The following is a 25,094-nucleotide window of genomic DNA, read 5'->3' as shown; positions in this document are numbered from 1 at the left end:
TATGAAAAATTTTATTTACTGAACTAAAAATTAAAGTAACATAATATAGTATTAGCTTTAGATGACCACTATTCAAACTGCGTAAATCTTTTCAGCGAGCGCAGGTGGACGGCAAGGCGTGCGCAAAGTCATCGTGCTTGATATTTCGTCACTGGATCGGCGTCCAATCAGCGCCCATCAGGACACTTTGGCTCAAGTGGTGGCCCCGGCCGTAATAAAGGGCTCCGAAGTGGTGGTCGTGGTGGCCCCTAGGAAGCACACTTCTTCCCCAGCTGATCTGCGCGCGCTTCGCGAGTCGGTCGGTCCAGCGGTGCGCGACGATAAGGTCGTAGTTGTTAAGGGCGGGCTGCTTCACCTGCCACGTCACGAGAAAGACGTCCGGGACCTCATATGCGGTGAGTGCCCTGAAAATCTAAATAACGTTTGGTGATTTAAACTATAATTAAGCCTAAAAGTATATTACTAAAACTTTTTGGAGCATGAATTGTTAAGCTAGGGACCCCTTGGTGGTACGTAGGTTATTTTGTTTTCGAAAGGGGAGCTTGGAGGCCTGATAGATACTAGCATATATTTAAACACGAAATATATATTTTTAAATAAAAACAGCATGTCTAAAAAAACGATTTGGCGCCTTCTTGAATGTATTTAAAAACTCTATTTTAGTCATATTTGAGGCATGACAAATAAAAAACAGCAGGTTTCTTAAGTATATTTGTTTTGTGACGTTTTCCTTAAAACATTTCATGTTTATCCAGGTCTATGCGATCCAAAAAATGTTTGGCAGGTCCCGCTTTAGAAAAAGTTTTAAGAATGTTCTGATATGATAATAAAAGTTTTAATTAGTTCCTGATCGTTTGTTAATTGATGGCAGCTGTTGTGATGACTGCGAAACGCAATAAATTGAACCATTTCTTACAAGTGACCTTAATTAATTGAAAATGTATGTGCCTATCCAGGACCGACGGAACTAACATCTCCTTACACCCCTTCACTTACAACCCCGAGCATTTCTACCACTCAGCAAACGAGTAAGTTTTTCTTCTAATTTGTACCATACCGTATTATCAATTTTAACTTATTTAATTCTGGTTGTTTTGGCAGGTACAGCTCCGATTACAACTTCGTTTACGACCGTGTCAGAAACAACGCAAACAACAACCCCAGAACCAAGTAATGAAATATATTTACCTTTCACCTAATGAAATTTTATGTGTTTCGCAAATGTTACCCTGTAAAAACTTACCAAATGACGAAGAAAATAAGAAAATTTCCTGTATGGTAACTAAACGAAATTAATACTATACCTTTAGTTTGTAGTTTTATTGTATAACTTTTTTATAACTTGGCTGCTTAGAAAAAAGAAAAAATCTGCCTAATTTGTAATTTAAATTAAATATTTTTCAGAATAAACGGTAAGTAGACTTGCCCAACCTTATAGAGCGCAGCAATTTTTTGTTCATATTTTCCTGTAGCTGGTTGCAACTTTGTTCAAAACGATTTGATCGTGATGGTTGATGGTTCGTCGACTGTATTCGGAGACTTGCATGGCGATATTTCTCCTCTACGAACCTTCGTAGAAGATCTATCAGAACGCTTCGTCATGTCAAAAGAGAAAACTCTGGTAAAACTGCTTCTCTTGCCTTTGCTTATGCATCTTATTCGCAACATGTAATCTGAATTTATCAATAAACAGGAAGTATAAAATGTCACTTCCGATCTAACCGATATTTTTTGCAATCCCACGGGCCGAAAAAGTAGGTCAGCATATAAATCTAAGTTGTGATGGCATCACTACATTAATATGTATTTTTATTGGTTTGGAGCCGATTATCGCAGATGCGAATTTTTCAAAAGCGAATTAAAAAAAAAATTGTTTTAACCCTTGATCGTATTGTGGCGGGCAAAAACGGTAGGATATAGTTTTTAAACTCAGTGTATTTTATTTTGTTGATCAAACGTACCAATACTAAGTGTTGACTTAAGTCAATGCGCTGAAGTAACTATTTTAAATGACATGAGTTGACTTAAGCCTTTTTGTGTAAAATGACGTAACTGAACTTGACTCGACCTGGACGTAAGATGTTTGGAAAAACTTGTTAATAAATCGAAGCAAACGTCGATATCAGAAAATCTTCGCTTCGCCACTTGTTCGTGCCTTGATAAAATAAATAGAAAGTAATGGAATGTTTCAGGTAACGGTGGTGACCTATGACGACCACGTCCACACAACCGAGCCCTTCTACCTCGCTCCGAACGGCTACAACGGCCACCGTCACAAGTTCAAAGACAGGATCGAACTGCTCGACATTCCCGCCAACAAATCACGGGACGCGGGACAGGCAATGATCGACTTCAGCAAGCTGTTTATGGGTCGGTGGTGCTTTTAGCCCGTAATGTGTCATTATTATAATAAAACATGTTAACCGCACATTCAGCTCGACGCACTTTTGTTCTGCAAACCGGCAGGTTACAAGAGCCCTTTTTCGCTATGTTATATTGTCTATCCCCTCGGCAACTTCGGCTGCAAAAAAGTGATACATACAATCCTCCTAATAATCAGTTGACTAATGGACGTTTAGAGAATGGACTTTAACACTTCAATTAAGGTTAATCTGATCGAAAGCTTTTGTGTTCCATTTGGGGTACACATATTTAGCCCGTAGGCTTACCCCACATATTTGGCCCTTCACTTTAAAAGGCTGCACTGTACACCTAAATTTTGTTCAGTTGCCACATATATTTTGACTATACAATAATTGTGTCTTTTTATTCGACGAAGCCATACGCTTCCTTACGAAATTGTGATCGTTTTATTCGCAGCCGGTAAAATTCCGGGCATAGAGGATCGCTTCGCCTTCGCATCGAGCTTCGTGATGGTGATTGACGCCGACGAGGTGAACCGCATCGACTCGCTGAAGGCGGGAATCACGGCGCTGAACGCCACCGGGATGCGCTACTTTATGCATTTGCTGGTGGTGACCGGTGCGAAAGCGCGCAAACACCACGGCGACCAAGTTAACGGCAAAGTAAATGGCAACGTGAATGGCAAAGTGAACGGCAAAGTGAACGGCAACGTAAATGGTGAAGTGAACGGGAAGGTGAACGGATTTGTCAACGGCGGTTCGCAGCATTCCATCGGACCTGGACAGGTCCCTGTGGCGCCGCCAGACCCGAAACTGGCAGCGCTAACTTCGTTTTTGGACACGGTCTCCCCCGACGTGAGGTACCGTGTTGTGGACGGGGGATACCAGGGTCTGATCGCGCCCAAGTTTCTCGACGCTGTCGCCGATCACCTTTGCTCCGGTGAGTGACTATGTAGAACGTTAAGGCGTTAAAAGTTAATTTGCCAGAACAACCTATACAGCGATAAGAATTGGAAAAACATCAACGTCGAAATAAACTGAGAACACATACAACCAGCAACTCCACCAATACCTCTATCCTTGTCTCAATTTAAATATATTGTTATTAACCTTATCAAGAAGGACATCAAGGCGCCAAAATGGCGATGTTTTGTAAAACGTATAAAATCACTTGTTAAGCTTTGAGGGTATATTGCAGAATGTAAATCTTTTATAAATTATTTCTATGTAATTATATAGTTTTGTAAAGGCACTTCAAATAATTTTTTGTCTACATTTTTGCTAAAATACCAAGAAAACCCCATGTTAAGTGATTACAAATTAAAAAACAATATTTAAATTAATTTTGTTTTCTTGTCGTAGATGTATACGCAATTTTACCTGGGGGAGGAAACGTTACGGAAACGACCTTGGCTATAACCCCTGGGGTTACCACTCCTTGGCAGCCAACCACTCCTGGTAAACATGATTGCCATTACGTACAAAATTCACTCCTTCGAAATTATGTACTGAATTAAAACACTAATGAGATACTTATTTGGAAAATATTTAAAGTGTATATGAATACATCATACACTCATCCTTTTCATAGGTATGTTGTTCAGAAACTTTTCTTGCTGCAAAACTTAGTTTATTAAGCTGTCCTAGTCATGTAAAATATTGCCATGTTTGTACTGTGTACTGAAACCTAATATTCTACTGAAATCAAAGATATGCTGACTAACATCGAGTGGTGCGGTATAGGTATCACAACTCCTGGTTTTACGACGGAGGCGTACGTATGTATGGAACGAGCGAATGTGGTATTTGTGTTGGACGGAAGCTTTGCCGACTCTCCTTTGGCTTCCAAGCGTGACGCGGCTCAACGTTTCTTCCATAACGTTCTGCAAAAGATGACGATTGGTGCCGACCACGTGCAGGTGCCTAAATAGTCATCACTTGTTATGCAATGTGAAATTTTGGTAGCCAATTTAATAGTAGGCCTTTTAAATGAAAATTATTACATGCGTGTAATGACCCCATTCCAGACTAGCATTGGATTAAATATATCTGGACTGTGATTAGAATTTTGTAGTGTTCAGTTTTTAAACAAAGAATGCATTTGAAGAATGGAAAGAATAGTGTCTGCTAACCAAATACTCGGTTTGTTCGTTGGACCAGTCATTCTGCTGTGCAGTTTGTTATTGTTCACTCTAAAGCAGCAAGCCGTAATTTATTTACTGTTCATTATAGTTAGCGGTGGTGAGCGATGGAGACCCAGCTGTGGTGAACATTGACTTCAGCCCGCATCAAACCAATGCTCGAGTTGCTGGAGAATTGGACAGAATGTTCTCTTCGCCTCCTACTCGCGCTTTGCCCACACGAAGGAGGGCTCAGACCAACAACGCTCTCCGTAAAGCACTTGAATTGCTTGAGTCTACAACGGAAGGTCCCAAAACTATCGTGGTAAGAATTTAAAGATGTTTTATCGATAGTATTGAGTGCATTTGGGCACGGTTTCGTTCCCGTTTAGGTATAGTACCTTCTTGTAACCCAAAAGCTTTCTATTTTGGTTTAAAAAATACGTAATTAACGCCAATTGTTTCAAAAGATTTAGAGAACTATTTTAGATATTTTTAAAAAGTAGAAATTAAGATAGGTATAGAGATTCGACTAAAAACACCTTGGGGGGTAGAGAGTGTAACGTTTCCTTCACTTCTCAGATCATCCTTGAAAGGAAACCCGAAGCGGTAGATCCGGCCCTACTGAAGAAGATCTACAAGGACAAGGTCATCATCTCGGTGTTGTCCCGCTACCCGATGGCCACGAACGCCGCCACGCGTCTGCTGGTCACTAACCCCATCTTCCACACGCACATCATGACCCTGTCCCAGCTAATCGACGCCGGCCACAAGGTGGTGGAGGCCGTTTGCGCCAAAGCGCCCGTGGTGCCGCCCTACGTGCCTTGCGATTACCTGATCGGAGACATTGTTTTCCTGGTGGACCGCCAGCTGTTGCTTACCAAGGCGCCGGCTGTGCGGGAAATGATCATCAACATTATCCACAACTTTGATGTGGGAAGTCGGGTGCGAGTGGCTGCTGTGTTGTACGGCGGCGACAAATCACCTACCGTGTCTTTTGGACTGGAAGATTACAAGCGCGCCATGATGGTTGAGGAGGCATTGATATGGCTCAGTTTCCACGGCGATGCAAGCGGCCCGTTGTACCTTGCGCAAGCGCTTAACTTCGTCCGACGCTCCATGTTTGTGACCGGTCACCGCCGCTACGCTAATTACCGCAAGTCAGTGATCAACATCATGGACAGAGCGCCCGAGTCGGGAAGGGCTCTCAAGCGCGCCGTTCGGCAGCTCACCAAGAACGACATCGAGCTCATTTCGATTGCCCACGACTCGGCTGTGGTGAACGCGCTGACCACTTTACCCGGGAACAACTCGCCCTTAGTAATAAACAACGGCACGCATAACGAAATCGACGCCGTGGAGAAGAGCATTGTGGACCGCGTCTGTCGCGACCGCATCCCGCCACCCACTGTTACCACAGCCATCACCCCGCCTGCTTGCAATCCCTTACTTGACGTTGTTTTTATTGTCGACGAGGCCTTGATTGCTAATCGCACGCTTCTGAAGTACCTGGAAAAATACTTCAACGTCATGGACACCCTGATTAACTACAAAAACGGCGTCACTCAGGCAGGTTTGATCGTGTCTGGCCTCCAACCAAAGAACATACTGTATTTGAATCGACCAATTATACAAACCACGTTGCAGTTCGCTGTCAAGCGCTTCAAGCCTAGTTTGCCACCCTTGCCAAGTCTGACGATCGAACCTCTGATAAGTGACGCTCTCGACATGTTTAATTACAGCAAACCCGGGCGGGAGGACGTCAGGCGGGAGATGATTTTAATCGTGAACCGTCACGTAACAGACGTGATAAAGCAGAGCACCTGGGACAAAATGATGGATTTGAAGCTTCACTTTCACGCGATCGCAGTCAACACGAATTTCCTCGAGTCGCACGCAATCAGAGAATTTCACTATCGACAGTTCCCAGTCAGCCCGGCTCGGTATTTGCCGTACACCGCCTACGATCTCGCCAGCGCGTTCTGTGCGAAACGAGAAGAGGAGACGCCCACGCCACTCCCCACAATCCCCCCACCGATCTGCGTCACAGTGGATGGTGTTTTTCTTTACGACTCGCTTCTTCTGCACCCAGAGTCGGACGGACGCAGACTGATTACGTTTATGCAGGACATGGTTCATCTGCTTTCCAACCAAGGCCACGACGCAAGGTCAAGGTTCGCCGTGGTCAGCTACGGCGAATCGCCCGAACTTGACTTCGGCTTGGGCCGCTACTACACGGCGCCGGAAATCATGAAAGCGATGGAGGACATTCATCACTCAGGGCGCACGGCCCCGGCCAATGTAGGTAAGGCGCTCATGTACGTGCTCAACGACGTCATCAACGGTTCACCGAGGCACATCGACTACCAGGCGCATCGCATGGTGTTTCTGATGATGGGCCGGCGCAACTACGATGACTTGCTGCCCGCTATCCGCGCCGCCGCCGCACGCAACATCGCCGTGATAACGTACCTGATCGGCGACCTGCACATCCCCAACCCCGCGCAGCTGTCGACGATGCAGTACGGAACAATCCCGGTGCGTTACATGCGCGACCTCACCAACCTCGAGTATGAAGCCCTTGAGCTGATATGCTTCTACGAGAACGTCACAACAACAGCGGCGCTGGTCAGCAGCACCACGCCGGCGCCGAATATGCCCTGCGAAATCGACGTGGTCTTCCTGGTCGACGACGAACTGACCGCGCATCAAGTTACGAGCCTCGCCGTTCGTCGCTTCTTTGACATCTTCGCCAACAACGTCGTGTTCGGCAACAAGTTCGTGCACGCCGCCGTACTTCGCGTTGGCAAGCAGATCATTCCCGTTACATCCGGATTCGCCACATCCAAACAGCAGTTCTTGACTATGACGAAAGACAACTTGCAGGTATCGCCTTCCACAGGGCTTCTGTCAATGAGATCCGGAACCGAGGCCGCTGAAAAGCTGTTTAGAACTCTCGGCCGATCCCAGAACGGCACAGCCATAAAACGCGTCATCGTTAACATGATGGAAAGATACCCTCGTGACGTTCTGTCTGTTGCAAAACTGAAATCCTTGCTGGCCGATAATATCATCGTGATGTCAGTAATAACCGAAGACGCAGTTTCTGTACCGTGGTATCACCTTATTAATTTCTACACCTACGGATACATCAATGCGTACAGGTGGGATGTAAACAAAGTTCATGATTAGGTTTTTAATCTAACCAAACGAGATGGCTTTCTTTCCTCAACATAGTGGGTTGTTAAGAAACAGGGAACGTAAATGGCAACTGGCAAGCAAGAAATTTTATACACCTTTTTCTTTAGTAATTTTGGCCGTTATTAAATCCAGTCCTTAAACGAATTATATTTTAATTTTCTGCAAACGGATTTTTTAGGTAGTGTATAGCGATATTGTCCTAAAATTATTATCGGTGATGTAGATAACTAAACATTGTTAGAAATACTACAGCTGCTGTAAAATACACCATTGTGCTTTGGTTTTCATTTGGGTAAATACATGGGTTCAAGCTATTATTATTGTATTCCAGTTCGATTTAAAACGACGCTGAGCGTTGTCTAATTAAGATGGCTTTCTTATCTGCAGGTCCCGCTTTATCCCTTTGTTTACAATGCGCGTGGTAAGCTTCATGTGGCAGAACTTGTGCAAAATTACGGTTCCGGTTCCGCCTGAACAGCCTACCACGACCACTGGACCTACTGTTTCGCCGTGGGTCTGCACCAGAAGACAGGACATTGTCTTTCTCGTCGACAGGCATCTTCTTATGACCGAATACGGCCTGGCTCTGACTCGTTCTTTTATTAAAGATGTAATTCGGCGAACAAATCTGGACGTGAGTTTTCTAATTTTTGGTAATGTTCTTTGTCCTGTGACATAGTAAACAGTGAAATCGCACCACTGGTGAAGTGCGTGATTATATAAAAATGCGAGTTTTGAACTAAAAGGTAATTACCATTTACTACAAAACAATTATATTAATTGTTTCACGCAGGATCTCAACACACGGTTCGCAGTTGTCGAAATCGGCCCTGTTCCGCAGCTCATCATTAACCTTCGAAACTCCTATGAGAAAAAGACGGCCTTCAAGGCCATAGAGGACCAGTTGATTTCGCCTGAAGGCCTTGCGAGATTGCGCGGTATCAGCAACCTGGTGCCTGCAATTGATTACAGTGTACACCATTTGCTGCTGGGCGAGGGTGTCCGGAGAGACGCAGACAAGATTCTGGTTTGTACATTTTACTTTCCGCTTCTGGGTCTGAACAACAAATCCTAAGATATTTGTTACCTAGTCCATGCTGATTCTCTTTCGTTAAAAGAAAGATTCTAACTACTAATAAGGTTTAATAAACTGTGCAGATAATGATGCTTGACCATCTGCCGAAAGACACAAAAGCCGATGCTTTGAAAGAGGTTGATGAGTTGCGAGAAGAACGGGTTCGTTTGATTACTGTGGGCCCTGGTCCGTCGGTTATCCCTTACTTCAATAAGTTAACCACATGGACAAACAACACAGGAGCTCTTTCATTTAACTCCGTCAACGACTTGCCACATCTTATTGAACGCGTTCAGTATGAGATTTGTCGGGATTACAACGCAACGACAACGGAAGGTTATTACGTTCTATTTCTTTTTTAAGGTGTTTCAAAACAATAAATTCATTAAAAATGTTGTTCTTGTGCGCATGTACTATTTTGATCTAAAGTAATTTCACAAAACCTTTTCAGCTTACACAACTCCAACTGGTCCAACACCCACAACACCAACTGGTCCAATAACTACTGGGCCCACTGGTCCAACAACTACTGGGCCAACTGGTCCAACAACTATTGGCCCAACTGGTCCAACAACTACTGGGCCAACTGGTCCAACAACTACTGGTCCAACTGGCCCAACAACTATTGGCCCAACTGGTCCAACAACTGTTACACCAACTGGTCCAACGACTGTAGAAGCCACCACAGTACCACCAAGTTGTAAAGAATATCCCAATATTGCCATCGCTCTGGACATATCCGATTGTGATTTGAATCAATTGGCAGACATAAAAAAATATTTAAAAGTGTTGTTGAAGCGTTTCGAATTCGGAAAAAATAAAACACAGGTAAGATTTTCACATTTATCTCTAGGCATATTTTCATGAAAAGTATTACTGTAGAGAAGTATATTTCAAGCAGGGCTCCGAAAAATAACCCGGGTCCGACTCCGGCCAAACGTTTAATTTCGTCGAGTCCCGAGTCCAGCTCTGACTCTTTAGCCTGTATTTTACCAATTTACGTAGCTATTCAGGAAAATATTAACGGAGCTGTACAGGAGATATTCAGAAATCCACAAATCAGGGGTGCAATAGAACCCACTCACTTATAAATACATGGTTGGAAAATATTCAACCATTTTGCCATTCTTTACAATTTACAGTTTGCGGCTTTTAATGTTTCGAAACTTAGTAATGCCCATGCGCACGTCGGGATCGAGAAGATTTACATAGTCCTACTCGAGCCCCTAATCCGACTCCGCAGCCCTGATTTCAAGTCAGCGTTTTCTATATTTCGTTTGGTTGTTAATATTCAGTGGCTATTTTTTAACCCCATATGATTTTAGATTGCCTTTATGACGTATGCGGATACCCCAGAAATGTTAATTAACATTGGGGACTCCCCCGATCTGGACACGATTCTGACGAAGATCGACAGCATCATTCCATCCTTGACGGATCGCACCGACACCAAAGTCGCTGTCAACAAGCTGGTGACAGACGTTCTCACGCCGAGGCCGAATGGCGAGCCGTGGTCCGTGCTTATGATCACCAGCTCGGCCAATGAGGTAACGCGTCGTCAGTTGACAAATACAAAATACATCCATTTCAAACTTCCGTCAAGCCATGTTATACACTGATAAGTAGGGCGAATATTTTTTGACCAAAAAAATAGGAAATTTTGACCTGAAAAAAATGTATTTTGACATAATTTTGACCTGTTAGAAATACATTGATTTAAATAACCTAGGCGTCGTTAATCACGCGTTTTGTATACTGTATATTGCTCTAATAAAGATATAATACGGTTAAAATGACTTTGAACTTATATCGAAACTATTTTTTTTTTGATAAAATGAAAGATAAATTTCAAAATAACCGAACGACCAATTTCAAAAAGCTGACTTTAGTTTTTTTTTTAATTTTGTACGCGATTTATGTGCATTTTTGTCCGATTTTGACTTACAAAAATATTGACAAAATTTGACCTAACGTGTAAATTTTGACAAAATTTTGACTTTTTTTGACAAGTCTAAAAGTATTCGCCCTACTGATAAGGTACAAAATTATTAAAGCAAAAAATTTACGTTAGAAAGATGTACGACCTGCGAAGTGTTGATAAGTTTCGCCGAATGGGAGTTGGAGCGTTTGTTCGAAATATATAAACCTTGTCTACGCTTGTGCACTTTTACGTAAAGGATCTTACAGCCCCGCTACGGCGCCTTGAAGAACATCTTAACGACGTTCCTGGCCTGTTGACTGTAATTGCACTCATGAAAACGCCAGTCGACCAAATACGATCGTCGGTTCCTGGGCTTTATGTTGCTTACTACGCAAACTCGTCAGACCTCATTAACGACACTTCTCATCCAAGACCGGTCGAATACGCTTTCAAGCATCTTTGCTCTCATCCGCTCGAAATTCAAACACCTGGTTCGTAGCATCACCTTTGTTTTAAACCGACAAGTTAAGTTAAATCTTTGAAATGCGTTATTGTAGAGCTTTACAATCTGTAGTAATGCATTAAGTATTCTAATATCTGACTTAGAAGTTTCGATTTGTAACTGTACATTACTTATTTTGCAAGCAATTTTGTAGAACAGTGTATTGCATACCTTAGGATTATCTGTGTTGTTTGGAATTGTTAAGTGTTTTAAAGGGCTGTCAATAACTATGTTCGCAGGTCCAATTCCTAAATGTTCTTACTCTCATGATTTGGTGATACTGGTCGATTCTTCTGCAGTTGGGCCGTATAGACTTAAAAAGATACAAAACTTCTTGGACATTGTGCTTTCCACGTTGACCATCGGACCAAACGACACGCGGGTAACTAGAGAAACGTATTTTTAAACAAAGCATTGAAAATTATGACAAGCCTGTGAAACGTATACTGTACAACAAACGATATTGTTTTTTATCGCCAAAATTAGTTTAACAAAGTCAATTGTAATGTCTTACAATGTACATATAAAGCTGTCAAGCAAATGCGTTTTATTGCTATTTAATACCACCATGCATAAGGTATCTGGATAGTCGAACTATTGAATATGGCATGATGACCAACCAGACTGCTCTATTATCCAAAGACTTATGTTGTTTAATAAGGTATCCTCTATTAATTCTCCAAGTAGAATCATAAATGTAAAACTTGATATTCTAACCTTGATAAAAAAAAATGATATTCTTTACCTTGATCAAAAAGAAAAAATTCGCTACAGAAATGACTAAATGTCAAAACAGGTTCACGGAACACGTAAATGACGAAACCCCATTCGCTTCAAACCACTATCCTCTCAAACAGGTGTCCATCGTAAGTTACGCCACCAACGCACAAATTCTTCTCGGCCTCGCACAAAACCAAACGCTACAAGGCGTCCTCGCCGCCACCGAGAAACTGCGCGACCGCAGCGGGCTGACCAACACCGGACGTGCCTTAAGCGTGGCTATGGACGAGGTGCTGAGAAGCGACCGTGGAGCAAGGCCCAATGTCCCTTGGGTTGTGCTGCTCATAACCGATGCTCGATCGCGGGTAAGAGTTTCTGCATTGAGTAATGAGTATTCTTTGGTTTGCCAAGTCTCAGGACTCCTCATAAATAAGCGATTTACGCGGATTAACTGATGACGTTGTATCTGGTTATCTCGTCCGTGTTGACACCACGTCATTTTTTCATTGATTAATTTTAATTGCTTAAAACTTACAAGTTTACCCTATTTTGTTTTTATGTTAATGCAAGCTTTACAATTTCTTATAATATGGGGTAAAAGAAAAATAATTTTGCTAAATAGAAAAATTTCTCGAAGATAACCCAGTTTAGAGCGCAACAAATACAGATGTAAGACCATCATTTATCAACTTGTTCACTCGCACAGGACTCTCTGGACCAACCTCTTCGTCGCTTTGACGATTTGGCCCAAACCCACCCGGAGCCAGTCTACCTGGTGACGGTCGGTTTGCAGGCAGCCACCCCCGTAACCCTGGAGCCTTTCAAGTCGTTTGGCTCAATTACTTACGTGGAGAACTACGAGCTTCTTGACTTCCAGAACCACACGGCGGCGGTCAGCCACCAAGTTTGCGTGCCACCTGAGTATTCGAGTGCGTGCGAGCTTTAGCCTGCGTGATGTGCAATGAGTGAAGTGTAATGAGAGGACTAAAGTGTTTGTATAGTTAAATGTGAAACAGTATACCATTGAAAATGCTGTTGTGTAGAGTCAGACATGATTTGCGCCGTTAAAATTCTAAATACATTGTTTTGATGTTCTCTACGCCACTGGTTCTCAACCTGGGTGGCACGGCTCCCTGGTGTGCTATTTCTAATGCTCAAGGGTGCCGATAGGTATTTTAGGAATCCGATTTTTGCTTAATTACTAAACTTTTTTATACAACTAGTGCGATTTATATCAAATGACATTTTCCCACATGTTTAAAGTTGATTGTGTTGTTCCAGTTCCATTTGTAGTGACATTTCAGTAAAATGCTCAACGAAAATTCCAGTGGGGGTTCTGAAAATCTATTTTTTTTTGAGGGGTGCCGTTAGCCATTAAAGGTTTGGAACCACTGTTCTACGCCGTTTACATTCGTTGCTTGCATGTAAATATTTTGCTTTTCCGAAGAATATTTGTGTCTTGGTGGTGTTCTCGGCGAACTTAAATTGCATTACTACGATAAAACTCCCGTGCCACTTTCTGTCTAGCAATTTGTATTTGTTCACCTTTTAAAACAAGCATATGTGTCGTTTAGCTGTTTCGATACCGATCACAACGTTTACGACTGGAATTGCAACTACACGACCATGCGAGTGCTACTGGACAAGTAAGAAAAAAAAACTGTTTTACTACGTCGCTTAACGCTTCTATTACGCTTTAAAGTGCATATTTAAAGTGTAAATATAGCTTAAAATAAAAAAATCGATCAATGCGCAATGCGGATTTCTGATAAACTAAATCTTTGATACGCAGCGCCTACCAGTAATCACGTTCCAACTTTGTCGAACTTGGGTGACTTCGAACGCTGGGCGTCCTATGAGAGCAACTTCAGTGGTATTTGCAGACCAGGTTACCAAGGTCACAATCTCACATGTCATGTAAGTTTTGTTTGTATTTCTTTAAAGAACACTACCAATAAGAAATTAAAGTCTGCACAAACGCATAAAATCATAACAACTTTTTTACCATTTGTGGCAAAATTATACAGTCATTAAGATAAAACTTTGAATTTCAACTAGAAGTTCTAAAAATTGAAATATCTTGCTAAAAGGAACCAACTTAACGTTTTATTAGGGAAAAGCTTTTATCCATTTTTTGTTTGTTTTTGTTTTTTTGCAAGTATCGATATACATACTCTGTCTTTCATTAATTCGTGTATTTTCCTAATTAAAGTATCCTTTTGTATTCATCTCCAACAGGAAATCATGTACTAGATGAAAGCTAAAAATTAAATCACTACGCCAAGCTTACGAAAGTGTGTTATACAGAGCAACCAAGGCAAGATGCAATCCAACGTTCTTTGCGACTTAAACCACTACCCGCAGTGTTATCACGTGGACGTGTCGGCCGCTGAAGGATCCAACTGTTACGACTACAACGTTAGCGTGGAATGTTGCACAGCCATTTCTTGTCCACCTACAGTGATTCCTTCTTCAAGTAAGTAATGTTTAGCCGAACCGAGAAAATCCTCGCCGTTACCGATCAGTGACAATATTTTCCAGTATATGCTTAATGTTTGTCGGAAGAACTTTATATCGGCTGATGGTCAAACAGGGTTTTTGGCATACAAATGTTATCCGGTATAATCCGCACGAATAAAAAATTTCGACCTTCAAACGTAATGAACAACCATACTTTCAACCAAAAAAAGGTGCTACATGATATTCATTACATACATAAATTTCAAACTTTAGGACGGCTGGGTATATTTGATATTTTTAGGTTAGATTTGCAATGTTGTGATTTTCTAATCCTGTGTGCAGAACCAGTGTACAAGTGTTTGAGTCCGATGGATCTCATCTTCGTCGTGGACGCGTCAATTTTACCCACCGATGCCCGTTATTTCGATAACTTCATGTCGGCCGTTGTAAAGAACATCAGGCTAGGACCGGACGCTTCTAGAGTGGCTGTGGTGGCATTCAACTCCGACGGTGCACAGGTAATTGAAATAACGTGGGCAAGCTGGCTTCTTATTCATAAATATTCTATTTGTTTAGCTTAGCCAATAGCGAGTATGTATATTGTTCGTTGGTTTGAAGAATATTTTTTTGAACCGACACTGTACATAGAACTTTACTTGAAAGAGATTCTATTAACACTGCACGATATCTGTCGCGTGTGGCACATAAAATAATATTTCATCACAATATAAGTACAAACCGAAACGTGCTTCTTGGTACGCCTTAATTTTTTAACCTGTTTGGGGTCTTACTGTACTGAGATTTCAACCATATCAAGCGACTTAAGACAGGATTCCCGAAATCTAAAAACATTACCGTTACCTTCTAAAGATCAATGGCAAGGGATTGACGAGTAACTTCACCGAAATAATGGACGACATATACGAAATACGTTTCAACGCTGGCGGTGGCATTAGTGACGTGGCGACGGCCCTGGACAAAGTGTACCAGCAACTGTCGAGGAAAACGAGAAGTGTAAATTCACGTCACCAAAAAGTGAAGAAGGTGAATACAGTGGTCAGGGTAATATTGGCTAATACGCCTTTACAATAATTGTGTGAAATTTCCTTGGTTGTAAGCAGGTCGTTCTTACAATAAACTTCTTTTTAAAATTAAATTGTCATTATTCAACCAAGTAAAGTTTTCGTCTTTAAAATAAAATGTAAAAACTCAAGTAACGTTTGTTTTATTTAAAATATTGTCAACAACTTTAATCCGTTGTAGAAATCACATTTGTTTCTAAAATTTAGCAAAAGCAAGAAACTTTATGACTAAGTCCTCCCAGACCCTTCTAAATACCATCGTATACCTTCAGATTGTCGTCTCCATCGTCGGGCGCAACACGAACGGGGCTGTTCAAGGCACGGTCAATGTCCTTCAGCAACAGGGCTTCAGTTTTCTCGCATTCGGTACGAAGGACAGTCGAACCAACCTGCTGAAACGGCTCACGTCACCCAGCACCAGCGAGAAAAAGTTGAACGTCACGCCCCACGAAACGCCCGTACAACTTGCCAAGCAAGTGGTCAAGACTTCGCTGTGCGTCCATTACGGGCGAAGTAAGTCTGTTCAAATGGTTCGGGCGTGAATTAAAACTGTTTAAGGTGTTAGATCTGAAGATTGTTGCAGGTAATAGTGATTTTTCCTAAATGTTTATAATCTATAACTCTTTAACCTATACTAAACAATGTGTTATTTTTGCTAATCGCGAATTTTTTACAACTTTGCAATAGGCTACCAAGATGCTTTTCCATAAAAACAATATTTACAGCAATGTAGAAGAGTTGTTAAGATAAAGAAAAGTCCATACAAAGTTTCACTGCAATGTTTAAAGCGGTCGATTGTTTATTTCTTCGTATTGCCTCAGTTGTACAGCCTACAACGCAAGCAGGACTTCCACCGACCACAATTGCGACGACACCACGCATTGAAACATCACCGACGCTCAGGGAAAACGAAACGACAACAACTGGAACAACTAAAGAAACCGTGTCGCCCCCTGTTACAGTCAGTACGCCAGGTGCGAGCGTGATTTCAAGATTTATTTAGACCTTTGATAATTCCAAACGAAACAAAATGGCAGGATTCTGTGTAACATTTTATTTTATATTTACAAATAATTCCTATCGTGTTTAATCTAGGTGCCGTGACCACACCTGCACCGACAACTACACCAACGCCAGGCACAACCGCAGCAGTTGTTTGTATGTATTACGATCAACAAACTTCCAAAACTGAGGTAATTTTTGTGAATAACCGCAAACAGAAATTTAGTATTGTAATGACTTAAGACAATGACTCGAAGTGCAACCAAGTCACTCTTTTAAAATGACTGAACTTGACTTTAGTCGTTGCGGTAAACTTGGCTTGTGTAGTGTAAAAATCTTGGGGTTGACTTGCTGCAGAAATAACTTCTTGACTTGGGCATCTGATGACTTGGACTGAGATTTAAAAAAAAATATTTTTTAAAAGGACTTAGGCTATGTAACAAATTACTTTACAGGAACTTAGGCATTTCAAAATGACATGTTTAAAACACTGCAGAAATTAATTAACCTAACAATTGTTTGACTTATTTTTTCATATTTTTGCAAAGTTGTGAGAATTTTGTGTTTAAGTTAAACAGTAAGCTTATTTACAATTTTATGATTAAAATACCGTTCCAAGATAAATAAAAGTAAGTCAAAGGCCGTGCCGGGTAGTAATATTTCCCCACAAAGTCTTGCCCGATTTTTTGTAAACAGTGTGCCCAAACTGTTCCAATCAAAATACTTTACATATTATGTATTATTGCTTTATGATGTATAGCAATACGAAGAGGGCGAAATGGTATTTCCCGACACCAACGACCGTTGCTCTTATCTGATCTGTACCGAGGACGGGACGATGGCGTTGCATAACAAGCGACTCCTGTGCGACCACACTCACCGGCCCTCTTGCGAAAACGGAATGACCCCGGTGTTATACTACGACAACAAGTGCAACTGTCAGTGGGAATGTCAATGTGAGTGATCGGATAAGGGAATTGTCGTATGTAAACACCACAAGAATTACAAAAGAGATTCAATGTACGTTTAATGGAATTTACAGTCAAACCATAGGGGTTGTGATCCAAACTTTGGCAAAGTTTAGGTAAACATTTGTTGTTCGGTTGGCAATACATTTGTGCAAGCAAGATGAATAATAAGATCGGCAATACTTTGTTTGTGAACGAAAAAAGCCTTGTTAAATCTGCCCTAAATCCTTACACTCGGTCAACCAAACTTATATTTTTTCAGGTTATTGCAACGTGGCTGGCGACCCCGGTTACCACACGTTCGACGGCCTCTACTATTCCTACCCGAGTAGTCCCGGATGTCAGAACATCGTGGCTCGATCCTCACCGCTGGTCAACCCAGACTCGGCGTTCGAGGTGATCCAAACCAGCGGAGAATGCGACCCCCGCTTCCCAGAGGCCACGTCCTGCGTTGTCGGAGTTACAGTTGTTTTGGGAAATCGACGATACGAGTTGAACAGTGATCTTACGGTAAACACTGTTTGTTTTTGTTTTCAAGTATATTTATATCGTACATGTAGCGAAACGTATAGCTTACAATAGAATATAGATTTGCTTGGGTTTCTGTGAAGAGGTCGGTTGAGCATGTTTTCGTCAAATAAAGGTAAGGCCAATTTGTCAACAGAACACGCTTGCTGTCTATAGTCATTTTAAAACCCAGTAAGTTGTACTGAGTACCAGTATAAGGCTTATTTCAAGTCAAGTTAACAAAACCAATTTGAAAACTTTGCTGACAAATTTATTTGATTCTGAGCAATTATTTTCTGCGTAGTAAACCACTAAAAAAATGAATTAGCAAGGTACTAGGGTGACAAGTTACAATTAAGAACGCAGATAAATTTAAGTCTAAAGTAAAATTAATGGTTAAAATGACAGTCAAGCCATTCTGCCTGAATGTTTTATGTCGAGTCAATTCGTTTAGGAAAATAGTGACTTAAGTGCACTTATTCAAGCAATTGCGTAAGTCATGACATCATTGGACTATTTATAATAGTTATCTGACATCCTTACTATTTTTCGCGGGAAAAGTTGTATAGCTTTACAAGTAGGCCTATATATAAATCTCAACTATAGGTAAAACGTTAAATATATTAACCCTCAGCTATATTTAGATTTAAAAATTGCCGATTAAACAAAATAATATATTTGGTTGCATCCTATATGACAAACTCAGCAACATACAAATTTGAATAAAGTAATAATGTCATTATAAAGCAATTCGTATTTGTCCCGTTAATGGAATTAACCAAAGTATGTTGTTTTGTTTAGGCGACATACAAAGGAATCCAGCTGCGTTTCCCTTACGGCGAAGGCGTGGCTTCATCTGAAGTCAACCTAAAGGTAGTGGGTGGACGAAGATTCGTGTTCGCCGCTTCCACAATTGGCCTTGAGGTTAAGTTCACTCCTGCCGAGCATTCCTTAACCGTTTCGCTCTCTGCTCACGCATGGGACAGCAGGATAGAGGGAATGTGCGGTGAGTCTTTGAATATTCACAAATTTTGAATAGTAGTGAAGTTTTATCACATATTTGGTCAAGGTATGGCAAGAATGCTTAAAAATGAAAGTTCTCGAGTTTTGGGCTCATAAAGATTTATTTCATCAACAAACATTCCATTGAACTTTTTATCTCATACAGTTAAACATATTTTTAAAATTATTTTCAGGGAACTGCGACAAATCTCGAAGTAACGACATGATGTTGACCAACCACCAAGTTGTTCACGATGTAACTGAGTTTGGTTTCAACTGGACAGTTCCTTCGGTAAAGCCTGTAATTTTATTTATTGTTTTAATACACTGACAATAAAAAAGTGGTTTAATATTCTTACTTTATGATTTAAAAATGAGTGTTGTTATCAGCATTTAGATCTGTTTTTTTTTTTAATTTTTTAGTTTGCGTAGACTACAATCAGCATGTAATTATAGCAAAAAAGGCATAAATTATAAAACAAACTGCTGTTTTCAGTTAAAATCTTAAAATGAAAGTCTAAAAACTTAAATGAAGTCGTAGTACATTTAAGAAGGAGCCAAAGCTTTTTTTTTTGAATTGAACTATTTTCTTTTCAATTATTACATTTTTCAATTATCAAGATTTCAATTGGTGCTTCATTGACCCTCCAATACTTGTCCACGCACCCCGATCAAGAACCCCTGATTTAAATAAATGTGTCTCCTAAACTTTATCCTAAGGCCCATAAAGTTTTTAGTGAAAAAGACAATGCATTTTGAGATAATTGTATTCAATTCACTTTAGCTTGAATGCGAATCTTTAAAACGACGCCAGCCCCTAAATGTCGAGGCCACGGAAACACTAACGCGTGATACAACCCTGTTGATGGACTGGATAATGTGGAAATTAATTTAAAATTAATAACACATGTTGATTGACATGCTTATTATAACCCTAAACATACAAAATACACTGTTTTAGTCAAGTTGCACCAAGCTTTCGGCAGCTAAAGCCTGCGTTCGAAACTCCGATCCAGCCTGTGAAATCATCAAAAGCTGGCCTGGGTTTGAAAAATGCCGTCGCGTCATAGATTTCGGTGAGCATTTGCAGAGTATACACATATTACTTATACTGGCAACACCAGCCACACTACATACATAACTGTTTTAGTTAGCACACTGAAACTTTATATTGTTTATATTGTTTCAAGAAAGCGGCCAAGAGAGCTAACCATGACAATACCTCTTTTTAACGTTATAGCTGTTTCAAGCGGTGTGTCCTCTTTCTGTTACACTGTAACCCAGTAGTTCGCAGACAATTATTACTGGTATACACCAAGATTGCAGCAATAACTCTGTCATACACCTTGCTTTACAGAACGCTACTTTAATGCATGCGTTGCTGACACTTGCACCAAGCGATACGAGGCTTGCGATTCAGTGGCCTCATTTGCTGAGGCGTGTCGTCACGTGGATATTTGTGTGGAATGGCGCAACAGCAGCACTTGTCGTAAGTGCAACAAAACAACACGGCATTTTTACTTTAACTTTGGGTTATTTACTGTAATTCCTGTTGTTTTTGATGTTTTAAAGTATACTTCGTCCTACCGCATAACGTTAACTCTATTTATACATGCCTACTTACGATTCGTTTGCAATGACCAATTAGAAAAAACAAATTTTCGAGTCGCCATTTTAGTTTTGCATAAGATTTTATAACGCAGTTAAATATATCTATGTATATCTTGTTAAGTAAGTATATATATCTTGTTAAGTATATGAAGCGCTTATTAGTCGATACGCAACTTGGTAATTAGAACACTGGATATGCTTTCATCTCACAATTGTTACACACCTTTAGTTGGTTAAACTGTTCAATGTATAATAAATTTTTACAGCCCTGAAATGCCCGCCTGATCAAGTGTACGACGCCTGTAGAGGAACGCCGTACGAGGATACGTGTGAATCTGATAGCGACTGGTCGAGTCACATGGCTGAGAAGGCAGAGGGCTGCTTTAGGACATGTCCCCAAGGCCAGGTGATCATCAATGGCAAGTGTCAAGATAAGGAAGTCTGCTTCAAGTGCTACGACCACCACGAGCATAAATATCGAAACGTGAGTGAAGCTTTTAATGAATAGGTGTAATAACCGGACACTGAATCAAATGTCATCGGCGTTCATTCACTGTTAACACACTCACTTTTGAGTGAAAAACCTCATTTCGAAACATCAGAAGAGAAGATTTACTAAACTCTCCCATCTCATGAACTTTAACACGGAAGTGATAACCACAAAAACGTAACCCACAGTACATTTAACTATTGACTTGTAGAGTCAGTTATTATTAAATCAAACTATTCGTTAAACAAACCATCCCCTTGTCGACGATACTGAATTAAGCAAGGCATTTTGTTGTTTAGATTACTGAGGCATGGGTGCCTGTCGGCCGACACTGCGACGTGTGCATTTGCCAGCCGGACACTTTGCACACCTCCTGCTCCCCTCGTCGATGCGATCACGTGCCTGAAATGCCTCAGTGCGGCAGCTGCCAAAAGGCGCAGATTCTGCCGGGCTCGGACGCGTGCTGTCCCAACTACACGTGCGGTAAGACTGATTTACAGTAAAAGAGAGTTGGGAGGGTAACTTATACAGTAGGTACTATTTGTTTCATCGCTAAAAGTATTTTAAAACAATTTTTACGTTGTTTGCGAGGTCGAAAATGTTCGAACCACATAACAAAATATATTTTTTATATACTGTCATAAAGATACACGAGATGCACGTACAAATTTACGCATGCCATTTAAATAATATTTTGTTTAAATGAAGCGTTTTTATCGCCCACAAAGAATTCTCCTTTTTTGCCAAACGAAACGTATGTTTTCGCGTCAATAGAATGCGATTACACCAACTGCACGGCGACTCGTCCCGACCAAACGTGCCCCCATGGCCAGGTGGAACGCAGGAACGCAACCTTCACGGGCTGCCAGCCTGTGTACACCTGCGAGTGCGATCTGTCGCTTTGCAAGAGGGCCTCGGTGACTTGCCACTCGCCCTACGTTCCAACCATCGTCCACACCGAGTGCTGCCCGAGGGCTGAGTGCGTGTGCAAAGAATGCACCAACCATACGGTCCATTGTGAGCCGGTAAGTTGCCTGTTAGCATATAGTTGTTGATTCGCCTCTTATTTTTTAATTAAAAAAAAAATCGATGTCAAACCAACAATACGAGTGTATACATAGAGCATTTTTGGCGATCATTCCTTTCTACTTTATTAACTACTTTAATAAGAGCATATGACAAAATTTGGTTTATTTAGAGATCAGACGAATCAGCAGCATTTTCAGGGTTTATTTCACGTCATGCCTCATGGCGAGTTAAATTACTTTATAACTTTGTTTTCAGCACCTCACCACGGTAACGACGATCGACAGTTGCAACTGTTCTGTCGTAACATGTGGTAAGCTCCTAGTTATTTCTAACAAATACTTTTTTAGGCATCTAGAAACATGTTGATTTGTCAAAGAACAACTTAGATTATATTTCATCACCGTGAGTCAATTCGCACTAATTCTACTGCCATATAACACCTTCTGGCTGACCAACAATAGTTGTTTGAACTTTGAAGAGGCCACGCAACTGCTCATTAATTTAAAATTTCGATTATTCATTTACTTAAGCAAGTGCATGTTTTGAATGGATCTCTTTTCCTAGTTGGTATACAAAAAGCAGGCATATTGATTCTCGCTTAGTTATCCAATAAATTTTCGGTGCTGTTTTACACTATACACTACAGCATCTTCAAATGCCTCTCTGACTCTCACACTCTCTCTGACCATTTAGAGCCGCCCAAAGCCTGTCTTGTCCCGTTTGGAGGCGAAACTATAATGAAGGAGCCTGGTGAAAGTTGGGTGTCTCCGGAATTTCCTTGCTTCGACTGTGTTTGTAATTATGACAAAGACAACATGAGGTACAGTGTCAAATGCAAAGATCTCAGCGCAAACTGTACACATTGCCCTCCGGTAAGTTTTTTTTTCCAAATTTGACAAAGGTCAGCTAAGCTATCATAATCATTCTGTTACGTTTTATTATTTCTACACGTTTGTAATTCATTAAGAGATGTTCAAAGATTTTTGTTTTTAAATTTAAGATTGCAGGCCTAATTGTTTAAGGCAAACAAATTGTCCTGTGTCTTTTTACGATTGTCCTGTGTCTTTAAAGGGTCATCGCAAAAAGCAAGTTCCGAAGCAATGTTGCCCCAGCTGTGTACAGGAACAGTGCATCATCAAAGAACATGGCAATCTAACTTATCACAACGTACGTCGTACTTGTTAATTAAAAAAAAAATTTTACGTTCTGTGTTGCATAAATTAAATTAACCTAATAATAAGAATATAGTTTAACGCAAAATCCCTCCCCTTACTCAACTTAAGGACTTGAACATATTCCAAAATAAACCGTTTTCTTTAAACTACGTATGTCGTATTGAACAGGTGGGGGAAACGTGGTCTGTGGATCACAAGCACTGCAAGAATGGCACTTGTAGGCTCGTGAACGGCGTACCGGTAGCGACGACAGAGAGCCCGGACTGCAAACCAGTTACCGAGCGCTGCGAGAACAATACGCACCACACGTTCTGTCGCGAGGAGGGGTGCTGCGTGTTATGTACCTGTGGTGAGTGATTCTGCGATGTCGTTAGAGAACAGAGGACAAGTAATGTACGTTTTCACGTAATTTTTCCTTTTTTGCACAAACCGTTTTTTGCAGCCAGTTCGAACATACTTAGCAGTAACAAAAGATGCCGGCCTGTTTTGTCAAGTTATATCATTATAGTTAAGCATAGTCCCCAAGTGTTGTAAACATGTCATTTTGAAATCACTTTTAAGTCACAGTCAAGTCATTTCAAAAATAACTTTATTCCAACTCTAGTCTTTTGCAAAAATACCAAGTGAATTCCCAGTCAGGTGATTATGAGAGTAAGTAAATTTCAAGTGATGTCATTGACATAAAAATAACCTGTTAAAGTATAAAAATTGGTAAACTCATGAGATAAACTTTGAAGAGTAACACTTAATTTATTCTCAAAACTTGATAATGACATGTCATTCGTCCAAAAGGCTTTAGTCAAGTCAATTAAATTTGGTAAAACAACCTAAGTCAAGCAAAGTCATTTAAAAACAGTGACTTAAGTGCACTGAAGTCAATTCAATGACTTCAGTAATTCCAAACCTGGTGCCCCCTGCTAAGAATATAGATATATATAATATATATAAAAATACGTTTTTTATTCAATTAACAAAATCCGTGATCACCGCAAAATATGTGCTACTGGTCATGCAGTATAAAGTCAAGCCAAGCTCAATTCACTACTGGGTCCCTAAACCTGACTTTAACGACTTATTTAATTGCTTCGCTATTTTTTTAACAGAGAAACGGGCGGTATGTGTCGAGAACAATACAACCAAGGTTTGTGAAAGCCTTCCTTATTTACAAATTTGGTTTTGAAACAATCTCTATTAACGATATTATGTTTAAACTACACAAACAACTGTTTTTTTATAAGTAATTTTTGCATAATGTGATAGCGCAGAGTTTGCATTTGTTTGTTGCAGTTCCCTGGTGAAAGTTGGAGAGTGAACGACTGTAAATCGTGCGAGTGTCATCACCACAAGGGACACGACGGATTCTACTTTTCCCAATGTACCGTTACAAAATGTTTGCCTTGCCCACATGTGAGTACAATGTGCGATAAGTACCTCAAAAAAATAGTTTGCCTTGTTCTAAGCACATAAGTAGGATAATTAATACCAAAGTCATTGATCGCTTCATTAAAACGTGGCTTTTAAAGAGGTTTATCGTGAAAGTTTTCTTAGAGGATGACCTACCACGGTTTTAAAGACACTCCTTTAAAATTGATACAAATTGTGCAGGGCTACAAACGTCATGACACACCAGGGCGATGCTGTGGAGATTGCCATGCGACGGAATGCAATATAACGTACACGGACCAGGGTGCTAACCATACAATCAGTTTGCAGGTTAAGTTTTTCAGCTGTTTGAAATTTTCCAATTTCCGTACATTAGTCCAATGTTTTGTAAATACGTTATTTAAAAAGAAAATACACTAATACACTACTTTTAGAAAAAACTGACTTAAAAATGTTGTTTAACAAAAACTTTAAAACAGTTTT

At 40.7% G+C, this 25,094-nt stretch overlaps 1 protein-coding gene across 2 annotated transcripts in view; it reads left to right on the top strand.

The window, feature by feature from the left end:
• LOC146168531 (uncharacterized) overlaps positions 1-25,094 on the top strand; it is a 68,789-nt gene that overhangs the window by 39,537 nt on the left and 4,158 nt on the right. For both annotated transcript variants that reach the window (XM_083388836.1, XM_083388833.1), the window contains 43 exons: positions 96-395; positions 957-1,028; positions 1,102-1,170; positions 1,473-1,621; positions 2,193-2,370; positions 2,821-3,303; positions 3,726-3,821; positions 4,107-4,282; positions 4,596-4,808; positions 5,066-7,647; positions 8,072-8,318; positions 8,478-8,711; positions 8,843-9,095; positions 9,211-9,587; positions 10,085-10,306; positions 10,937-11,171; positions 11,422-11,564; positions 12,040-12,267; positions 12,609-12,831; positions 13,477-13,548; positions 13,695-13,819; positions 14,210-14,378; positions 14,705-14,880; positions 15,233-15,406; positions 15,717-15,957; positions 16,266-16,418; positions 16,540-16,637; positions 17,207-17,402; positions 17,677-17,924; positions 18,723-18,927; positions 19,118-19,215; positions 19,885-19,999; positions 20,281-20,412; positions 20,801-21,018; positions 21,324-21,507; positions 21,799-22,049; positions 22,309-22,363; positions 22,747-22,925; positions 23,125-23,220; positions 23,397-23,577; positions 24,332-24,369; positions 24,516-24,635; positions 24,834-24,941. In XM_083388836.1, coding sequence (XP_083244962.1) covers positions 96-395; positions 957-1,028; positions 1,102-1,170; positions 1,473-1,621; positions 2,193-2,370; positions 2,821-3,303; positions 3,726-3,821; positions 4,107-4,282; positions 4,596-4,808; positions 5,066-7,647; positions 8,072-8,318; positions 8,478-8,711; positions 8,843-9,095; positions 9,211-9,587; positions 10,085-10,306; positions 10,937-11,171; positions 11,422-11,564; positions 12,040-12,267; positions 12,609-12,831; positions 13,477-13,548; positions 13,695-13,819; positions 14,210-14,378; positions 14,705-14,880; positions 15,233-15,406; positions 15,717-15,957; positions 16,266-16,418; positions 16,540-16,637; positions 17,207-17,402; positions 17,677-17,924; positions 18,723-18,927; positions 19,118-19,215; positions 19,885-19,999; positions 20,281-20,412; positions 20,801-21,018; positions 21,324-21,507; positions 21,799-22,049; positions 22,309-22,363; positions 22,747-22,925; positions 23,125-23,220; positions 23,397-23,577; positions 24,332-24,369; positions 24,516-24,635; positions 24,834-24,941 — 10,112 coding nt within the window. The remainder of the gene's footprint in view (positions 1-95; positions 396-956; positions 1,029-1,101; positions 1,171-1,472; positions 1,622-2,192; positions 2,371-2,820; positions 3,304-3,725; positions 3,822-4,106; positions 4,283-4,595; positions 4,809-5,065; positions 7,648-8,071; positions 8,319-8,477; positions 8,712-8,842; positions 9,096-9,210; positions 9,588-10,084; positions 10,307-10,936; positions 11,172-11,421; positions 11,565-12,039; positions 12,268-12,608; positions 12,832-13,476; positions 13,549-13,694; positions 13,820-14,209; positions 14,379-14,704; positions 14,881-15,232; positions 15,407-15,716; positions 15,958-16,265; positions 16,419-16,539; positions 16,638-17,206; positions 17,403-17,676; positions 17,925-18,722; positions 18,928-19,117; positions 19,216-19,884; positions 20,000-20,280; positions 20,413-20,800; positions 21,019-21,323; positions 21,508-21,798; positions 22,050-22,308; positions 22,364-22,746; positions 22,926-23,124; positions 23,221-23,396; positions 23,578-24,331; positions 24,370-24,515; positions 24,636-24,833; positions 24,942-25,094) is intronic.

Source organism: Ascidiella aspersa, chromosome 1 (assembly GCF_963924565.1).
Source record: "Ascidiella aspersa chromosome 1, kaAscAspe10.2, whole genome shotgun sequence".
In the NCBI taxonomy this organism is placed as follows: Eukaryota; Metazoa; Chordata; class Ascidiacea; order Phlebobranchia; family Ascidiidae; genus Ascidiella; species Ascidiella aspersa.
The sequence above is the reverse complement of the archived record's forward strand: the minus strand, read 5'-3'. Positions and strand labels throughout refer to the sequence as shown.